Genomic DNA, 9,595 nt, shown 5'->3' with positions numbered 1-9,595 from the left:
ATTTATTTTATATGGCTTTTGGTTTGGGAACCATGTCTGACAGTGCTAAGCGGCTACTCTCAGCTCTTTGCTTCAGGAAACACTTGGTGCTGGAGATTGAACCTAGGGCATTTGTGTATAACGGTTGAACTTATCACTGAATTACAAGTGATGTTCCCTGATCTTTAGATTATTGGAAAAAATCATAAGCCTTATTGCTCTCTTATCAGTGCCTTATGTTATGTCCTTGGAAAAGTAGAACGCAATAAGATTCTTATAGAATAAATTAACTAACATAGAATCAATTAATTAAAAGAAGAAACTTTGGACTTTGATTATTCAACTTGATTTCACATTCTTAAAAAATAGAGGTATTGATTTAAGGAATCCTCCAGATATCATTAAGCTAGTCTATGTTAGAAGAGGGAAGGAATATATTGATATATTTATTCTTGGCGTCTGCCTTGCACATGGCTGACCCAGGTTCAATTCCTTCGCCCCTCTCAGAGAGCTCAGCAAGCTACTGAGTATCCCGCCCACACAGCAGAGCCTGGCAAGCTCCCTGTGGTGTATTCGATACGCCAAAAGCAGTAACAAGTCTCACAATGGAGATGTTACTGGTGCCCACTTGAGCAAATTGATGAGCAACAGGATGATAGTGATGCAGTGATAACAGTGATAGTATGTTTGTAGCACTGTAGCACTGTCGTCCCATTGTTCATCGATTTGCTCAAGAGGGCACCAGTAACATCTCCATAGTGAGACTTCTTGTTACTGTTTCTACTTTGGAGTCAATCAAAATTTCTCCTGCAATACCCATAGCCTCTAGCCTGGTGGGATAGGGGTGGGGGGATTAAAAGAGTGGTTTACTAATTACTTATTAAGCAAATCTCAATTGCTCATGCTATAATATGTGTAACTATTTTCCCCAAAATTCTAGATTTTGGAAGAAGTTAGCTTTTATTTTTGTGAGGGGGGGTTATACCTTGTGATGCACAGGGGTTACTTCTGGCTCATGCACTCAGGAATTACTCCTGGTGGTGCTCGGGGGACCATATGGGATCCTGGGAATTGAACCCACAGGTCAGCCATGTGCAGGGCAAATGCCCTACCCGCTGTGCTATCGCTCCAGTCCCAGAAGATAGCTTTGTAAAGACCCAATGTCAGAAACTAACTAATAGAGAGACAAGTGTGCTGGAGCAAACTTCTGCTACAGCAGGCGAGGGTCTTTATAACTCATAAAGAGAAAGGAAAAAGAATCTCTTCTTGTGGTGGTGGTGGTGGTAATGTCACTCTAGTAAGCCAGTATTAACAGAATTGATCTATAGAAACATCATATTGCCAGCATTCAAAAAGCCCTTACAGTGACTCATCTGTGACTCATTGTTTTTTCGGTTTTATTGAGGCAGTGTGATGACCGCACCATAAGTGATATAGTTTTATGCATGCAATGTTCCAATGCCACACCCTCCACCAGAGCATCCATTTTCTCCCACAATGTTCTAAATTTCCTCCCATCCACTCCCCTGCCCACTCCCTAGGCAAGGTCAAATTCATAAGACCAGTTTTCATGTTCTGTTGCCTTTGGCCATTTATTGCTCCTTCCTATGTTTCTTTATAACTCACAAAGGAGAGAAGTCATGCTCCTCTCCTTCTGATTGACTTCATTAGCATGACACTTTCCAGTTCCATACTGGTAGTGGCAAATAGCATGATTTCCTATTTCTTGTATCTGAGTAGAATTTCACTGTGTATATATACACCCCCTCTCGGAGAGCCCGGCAAGCTACCGATAGTATCGAGCCCATGTGGCAGAGCCTGGCAAGCTACCCGTACATATTGGATATGCCAAAATCAGTAACAATAAGTCTCTCAATGACAGACATTACTGGTGCCAACTCAAACAAATTGATGAGCAACGGGATGACAGTGACAGTGACAGTGACATATATACACCACAATTTCTTGTAGTGTATAAGAATTATATAAAAGTGCTATCTTAATTATTATATTATTAATAAATAAATATTTATACACTAATTAAATTTATATATCCTAAAATTATTAATATACTAATTAACAAGAGTGCCATTTGTTCTTTGGCTCTTAGGTTGTTTCCAGATATTTGTTATCCTGAGTAGTGCTATGAACTTAGAGACACAAATGTCTTTTGGAAGTGTTTTTGCTCTGTCCTTTTATATATTCAAGAAAACCATTAGTCTAGTTTCTAATGCTATAAATTATCTGTCTTTAAACTTTACTTAAATAAAAAAAAGTCTTTACTGTCCTATATTTTGCATGCTAAATTTGTAGAAAACTGTTTCTTTCTGGAGAATTCAAATGTATTCATCTTATTAAGAATTCTTATTTTGGGAAGAAATACTTTCCCCTGTAGATTATATTAGAATTCAGTGATATAAAAACAACATTTTGGATATGTACTTGGAATTTTCTATTATAAATTGCATAGATTTTTAGATTTATATAGCTACATTTTTTATGTGTGGGCTGAAAATTTCTCTATCAACCTACCAATAATTGTATTGTTGAAAGAGTTTTGTTTACTATGCTGTTCCAGCTATACTTGTTTCATTTTTATTCACTGCATCACTGCCATCCTGTTGATCAACAATTTACTGGAGCTGGCCCAGTAACATCTCCATTCGCCCTAGCCCTGAGATTTTAGCAGCTTCTCTTTATTTGTCCTTCCCAATGGTGCCACATTAGAGGCTCTTCAGGGTCAGGGGAGTGAGACCCATCATTGTTACTGTATTTGACATATGATTATGCCACGAGGAGCTTGCCAGCCTCTCCCATTACATTTGTTACATTAAAATATAAAATTTACTTAGTGTAGAAGTTTATTTTTAGCTAGTGGATTCATAAATTCTATTTTGGCATACCTACAAATAAACATAAATTTGGTTAGAAACTAGAATCTATAAGAATGCAGAAAGGGTGGAGAGATGGTTCAGCGAGTCTGACTTGCCTTATATAATGCCCACCAAATTCCATCCCTGGCACTCCACGTATTTTGCTGAGCTTGCCAAGAGTGATCTCTGAACTCAGGGACATCAAGAAGCCCTGAGCACTGTTGGGGTCTGTCAAAAAAAAATACCAGAATAGGGACATCAAAACCTAAGCACACTTTATTTATTGATCTGTCTTTTTCCTTTATAGGTAACTCACAATAAATCATTTTGGAGGCCAATGAGTGAAACAAATTATTCTCGGGTGACTGAATTTGTATTAATGGGACTCTCCAGTTCCAAGGAGCTACAACCTTTCCTGTTTGTAATATTTTCAGTACTGTACCTAGCAATACTATTGGGAAACTCTCTCATCATCCTCACTGTGACCTCAGATTCCCGCCTTCATACCCCCATGTACTTTCTCCTTGCAAACCTCTCTTTTATAGATATGTGTGTTGCCTCCTTTGCTACCCCCAAAATGCTTTCAGATTTTCTAGTTGAACGCAAGACAATTTCTTTCAATGCCTGCTTGGCCCAAATTTTCTGTGTTCATCAGTTTGCTGGTGGCGAAATGGTGCTCCTCGTGTGCATGGCCTATGACCGCTATGTCGCCATATGCAAGCCTCTCCATTACATGACAATCATGAACCGCCGGGTGTGTATCACCCTTGTTCTCATCTCCTGGTTTGTTGGCTTTGTCCATACTACTAGCCAGTTGGCATTTACTGTTAACTTGCCCTTTTGTGGTCCTAATCAGGTCGATAGTTTTTTCTGTGACCTCCCTCTTGTGACTAAGTTGGCCTGCATAGACACTTATGTTATCAGCTTACTAATAGTTGCAGACAGCGGCTTTCTTTCTTTGAGCTCCTTCCTTCTCTTGGTTGTCTCTTACACTGTGATCCTTATCACAGTTAGGAGTCGCTCCTCTGCCAGCATGGCCAAGGCTCGCTCTACACTGACCGCTCATATCACTGTGGTCACGCTTTTCTTCGGACCATGTATTTTCATCTATGTGTGGCCCTTCAGCAGCTATTCGGTGGACAAAGTCCTTGCTGTGTTCTATACCATCTTTACTCCCATTTTAAACCCAGTTATTTACACTCTAAGGAATAAAGAAATGAAGTCAGCTATGTCAAAACTGAAGAGTCGATACCTGAAGCCTGGTCAGGTTTCTACACTCATAAGAAATTTTCTTTTTCTAGAAACAAAGTAAACAGACAGTACCATTATTATTGTAATTATATAATATCACTGTGTCTAAACAATTGTAAGTAAAGTCACTTCGACATTAACGCTAATCATTTTAACTTCTGGAAATGTTGATTGAGAAACTTGAATTAAGAGTCATTTAATGATGATGTAAAAAGTCATAGAATGAATCTTGCTAATTTTACTTTTTTTTTCCAATGGGGCTGGAGCGGTAGCACAGCAGGTAGGGTGTTTGCCTTTCATGTGACTGAACCCGGGTTCGATTTCTCCCTCCCTCTTAGAGAGCCCCCACTTGAGCAAATCAATGAGCAATGTGATGACAGTGAGGTTTTGGGGGTTTTTTTGCCTTTTTGGGTTACACCTGTCGATGCACAGGGGTTACTCCTTGCTCATACACTCAGGAATTACTCCTGGTGGTGCTCGGGGGACCATATAGGATGCTAGGAATAAAACCTGGGCTGGCCGTGTGCAAGGCAAACCCTCTACCAACTGTGCTATTACTGCAGCCCCAAATCTTGCTAATTTTAAAATATCTTCCTCCAGTTTTTTTTTGCATTTCTATCTACCTCTTTTTATTTAAAATGCTGTTTTAATATGTAGACTTTGTACATATTGAGAAACGCCATTTAATTATAATTGCAAATAAATACTTTTTTTCTCCCTCAAAAATAGTCCTATTTAGTTGCAATGTTGTAGTAATAATACATGTATATATATATGCCCTAATAGATACTAATAAATACTAATAGATAATAGATAATAATATATGTATATATGATATATACATATATACATGTATAGATAACAATATATGTATATATGCCCTAATAGATACTAATAGATACTAATAGGTACTAATAGATAATAGATAATAATATATGTACATATATGCCCTAATGTTTCTATTTAATACTTATAAAATAATCTGAAAAACTTTAAAAATTGTGGTATAATTCAGTATCATCATAATGACAGGATCCCAAATCAGCATAAACCCTCTCTCTCTGAGTCATGATTCATGTTTTCTCAGAAAAGGTAGTTTTATCATATTAAGATCTATTAGATATGATAATTTTATATGAGTATTTTCATGTTCATAATATGTTTCTAGTTTAACAATATCTAGAAAATGATAGAACCTCATTAAAATGAGGTTGGGGATATTCATCACCTATCTCTCAGTTATTAATAAGAAACTGAGGTTTTCTAAGAGTTGCTGCTACAGGTTACTTTATTTCTTTCTCTCTCAGTGTCTTAAAAACTTTTCCTATTTTTCTTCTTCTCCTTTAGTTTTTATAGTCTAAGCGATTTAATATTCATTTTCAGTATGCCTTAAAGGAATTATATATTGATATTACTGCAAAAGTATAAAGTTGTTGTTTGAGCTGGATGGTGTCAATTTATTATGGATATAACAACTGGAAGCAAGAATAAATGTACATGAGTGTCTAACTACATTTATATACTTAAACTTTCTACTAAGTAAAAGATCTTCAAAATTCTGAATTATTCATGTACACTGTTTTTATGTATTATAGTGTTATGCTAGTAACACAATGTTTCATTGTGGATTTGGCACACTTGTTTGTTTCTTTTGGTATGCTTTTCCCACAGAAGCATACCTTTGAAGCATTTCTGCCAAATGTGTTCTGTAATCTGTGCAGAAATGTAATTTTCTGCATACTTCTCAGAGCTATAGACAAAATTAGGGAAAATCTTACAAAATAAGGACTTAGACTCAATAGGGAACTTGAGTTCTTTGCACAATCATTTATGCCGCAAGAACACAAAGCAACTAAATTACTGTCATGCTTATAGTTGTAAGACAAACCAAGCGTCAGGAACATACAAAATGGAGGAAGAAGAATTTCATAAGTTTTGTGGATTATAGAATCAATTTGTCCTGGACATTTTTTGTTTTCTAAGCTTGAAATAATATTAATGATGTCAATGGTCCCACAAAAGCTATGTAAGTTCTTTCTCCCAGTATGGCTTATAGTCCGAATGCTCCTGATCTAATGACAAAATATGATAGGTGTACAGCAATAAAATCTCTATTCAATTTGTGAATGTCACTTGAGTACCATTGTTCTTTCCTACGTAAAAAATAAAATAAATTGGCCTTAGTTATACAGCTATAAATAAAATAATTAATTAAAGTAAATCTTAGGTCACAGCTATAGGACAGGGGGTTAGGCACATCTGGGTATTGCACCCCCCAAAAAAAACACAAAGAAAGAAAACTAAAACTTGATTGAATATCCTCAATGGTACTTCTTTTGATAAAACATAAAAATTAACAACAGCAAAAAAGCAGGTGTGTCTCAAAAAAACAATTTAGGGTTACAATGTAATAGGATAATAATTTCTTGTTTCCTCATATACGTATTCTAAAATGTAGAAGTAGAATAGAATAGTGATTAAGGGTATAGCTTGGCAACCTGACTGCCTGAATTCAAATTTTGACTGTCATCACTATTTCTGTGTATGGCATATTATTCAATCTTTTTTTTTTTTTTTTTTTTTTTGCTTTTTGGGTCATGCCTGGCGATGCACAGGGGTTACTCCTGGCTTTGCACTCAGGATATACCCCTGGCGGTGCTCAGGGAACCATATGGGATGCTGGGATTTGAACCCTGGTCGGGCCGCGTGCAAGGCAAACACCCTACCGGCTGTGCTATTGCTCCAGCCCCATATTATTCAATCATTTTGTTTCAAACCCTTCCTGTGTGAAAATGGGAAGAATCTGTAAAACAAAGGGCTTCTTCCGTGAGTGGCATGTGTAGGGCAACTTGATCTACATGTGGAATTGACATCAAGATATTTCAGAAGCATAATTTTTTGGTGGTTGGTAACTGGTGATCACTGGTTTAAACATCCCAGAAAGAAAATGATAAGAATCTTAATGTATCTCATTTTTGAGATGATTAAATATGTCAGTGGAAGTAAAGGAAAGGATTTAGAGCAGTAGTGAGATACTGCCTGCCACTGTTTAGTTCTCTACAGTATTTTTATAATATCAACATTAAGGTGACTTCAGGACAAAGTAAAACTTCCAAGATTAGTTCACAGGGCCAATTCATTATATAGTATACAGCACTTGTGAGAAATGTTCTTTGTTTTCTATTATTTCTTTTGTTTCATCCAACTGTGAGCAACTGTGAACTGTGACTTAGTTACCCCATGCTGTTGTAGCATCAATAATGGTGCAAAAAATGCAAGAGCCATCTTTAGTCTAACTGCTCACTTAATAAAGTATTTCCTATTTTCTAAGTTGAAAAGAGATATGAAAAATATGTGGAGAAATAAATTTTCTGCACTTGTTACAGACTACACTAGACAGTAGTATATTCAAAATTATGGCATTATGGGCAAAAATAAACAGTGGTTTCCAACATATGAAAACACTCTGTCACTTCCTCAAAAGTCTTATCACTTATTTTTATCATCCATAAAATAAGTATCTCATATAGACATTTTAATGTGTAAAATAAGTATAAAATTTTATATATGTCTTGTTGTAAAGTGTGAATTAATTTATAATTAGCACAATATTGTGCTATTAGTTTAGCACTGTTATATAAACTTCATAAATAATATGAAATTCTGCCAGTTTTATATTATTAAATGTTTGAGTACATTTTTAAAGTACATAATGCACAAAATGCACATATTTTAATAATCACATATATCACACATAATTTATGTTTACTTTTCTTTGATAATTTCATAATAAATTGATATCATTTAATTTAAATAAAAATTTTTAAAGACACGCCCTCGGCCCAGATAAACCCGGAGCCGCTGAGTGCGAATCGGACCCTCTGCACCGAAAGACTTTGATTCCAAAGATGTAACACATTCGGGCATCCAGCGCAGCACCCGAGAGTGATGCACTGGGACACCAAACTGGGCTACAACTCGGTGCTGCTGGGGGTGGATTTTTTTTTCCTCCCCACCCTGTCTTCCTGCACGGAAAGCGGCGGGCTGGCGGCACCATCTTCTGTGACTCCAGACCCACAGGTATTCGGATTTTACTTTGGGGGCTCCCAGGAACTCATGGGAAGGGGGCGTAACCGGCACACCCTCAGCCCAGATAAACCCGGAGCCGCTGAGCGCGAATTGGACCCTCTGCACCTAAAGACTTTGAATTCAGAGACTTCTTACAGCAATGCACTGGGACTGTGAGCTGGGCTATGTAATTTCTGGCAGAATTTTCCCTGGGCTTTATACAGAAATCCAAAACCACGCGGACGCGACCGCGTCCTCGCGACTTAACATTTATAATTGTCAGCAATGTGAAACGGTTCCATTTGAACAGGTCTGACTTGGGGGGGAAACTCCAAATAATAACAGTAAGTTTTTGTTGAAATATTGAAGGTTTTTAATGTAGCAGCCACCTCTGGACTGTGAACTAAGCAAAAGCCCCACGCTGGCCGACGCGACGTGGCGTACACCATACTATGAGGCGCAGGAAGGGAGATGAGGGGGAAAAAGAAAAAAAAAAAGGGAAAAGGAAAAAGAAAAAAAAAAGAGAGAGAGAGAGTTATGTCAACTATAGTGAGTTTTGTGTTGAATTATGGAATGTAATCAAGGTAAAGAAAAAATGAAGTGAAATTCATTAGTTATACAGTAGGGGGTAGGGGGTGGGGCGGGGGGTATACTGGGGTTTCTGGTGGTGGAATATGGGCACTGGTGAAGGGATGGGTGTTTGAATATTGTATAACTGACATATAAACCTGAGAACTTTGTAACTTTCCACATGGTGATTTAATAAAAATTTTTTTTTAAAAAAAAGAAAATGATGGCTGGAGGAATCAGTCGGGGTGGGAGATGTGTGCCAAAAGTAGATAATGACCAAACATGATGACCTCTCAGTGTCTGTGTTGCAAGCCATATTGCCCAAAAGTAGAGAGAGAGTATGGGGAATATTGTCTGCCATGGAGGCAGGGGGAGGGTGGGAAAGGGGGGTATACCGGGGATATTGGTGGTGGGGAATGTGCACTGGTGGAGGGATGGGTGTTTGATCGTTGTGTGATTGTAACCCAAACATGGAAACTTGTAATTATCTCACGGTGATTCAATAAAATTTAAAAAATTTAAAAAAAAAGAAAAAAAAATTTTAAAGAATATTTTTAGGACACTCAAGCATAAACTATAAAAGCAACTATAATAGACTAGGAAATTAGAATATATTATAAAACAGCAAAAGTAATAAATATAAAAAGGAAAGAAATATACGTTGCTATAGAGAATTAGAGAAAATAATGAGCTCTATAAGTAAAAATGGAAAATAGATAACACATCTGTCTCAAAGGCTATGAAATAGGGTTTTGTTGTTTTGGATTCACACTACAATACAAAATTAAACATTGCCCAAATAAAAGTCCATATACAAAAATGATGACATCTAACTAACAAAACTGTCTGTTTGA

At 37.0% G+C, this 9,595-nt stretch overlaps 1 protein-coding gene and 1 non-coding gene across 2 annotated transcripts; both read left to right on the top strand.

The window, feature by feature from the left end:
* The first annotated feature begins 3,123 nt into the window (after nucleotides 1-3,123).
* LOC101540559 (olfactory receptor 4K15-like) lies at nucleotides 3,124-4,164 on the top strand. The gene has a single exon (XM_004609527.2). The coding sequence runs from the start codon at nucleotides 3,190-3,192 to the stop codon at nucleotides 4,162-4,164; it is 975 nt and encodes a 324-aa protein (XP_004609584.2). The 5' UTR covers nucleotides 3,124-3,189.
* A 2,749-nt stretch (nucleotides 4,165-6,913) lies between these two features.
* LOC129404044 (U11 spliceosomal RNA) lies at nucleotides 6,914-7,042 on the top strand. Its single transcript, XR_008629652.1, has one exon. It is a non-coding gene; the product is annotated as a U11 spliceosomal RNA (small nuclear RNA).
* Nucleotides 7,043-9,595: the final 2,553 nt, after the last annotated feature.

The sequence above is a fragment of the Sorex araneus genome, chromosome 3, assembly GCF_027595985.1.
Source record: "Sorex araneus isolate mSorAra2 chromosome 3, mSorAra2.pri, whole genome shotgun sequence".
Lineage (NCBI taxonomy): Eukaryota > Metazoa > Chordata > Mammalia > Eulipotyphla > Soricidae > Sorex > Sorex araneus.
The sequence above is the reverse complement of the archived record's forward strand: the minus strand, read 5'-3'. Positions and strand labels throughout refer to the sequence as shown.

Bases quoted from the DNA above. Each gene is read 5' to 3' on its own strand.
- LOC101540559 (XM_004609527.2), top strand. From the start codon at position 3,190: ATGAGTGAAACAAATTATTCTCGGGTGACTGAATTTGTATTAATGGGA.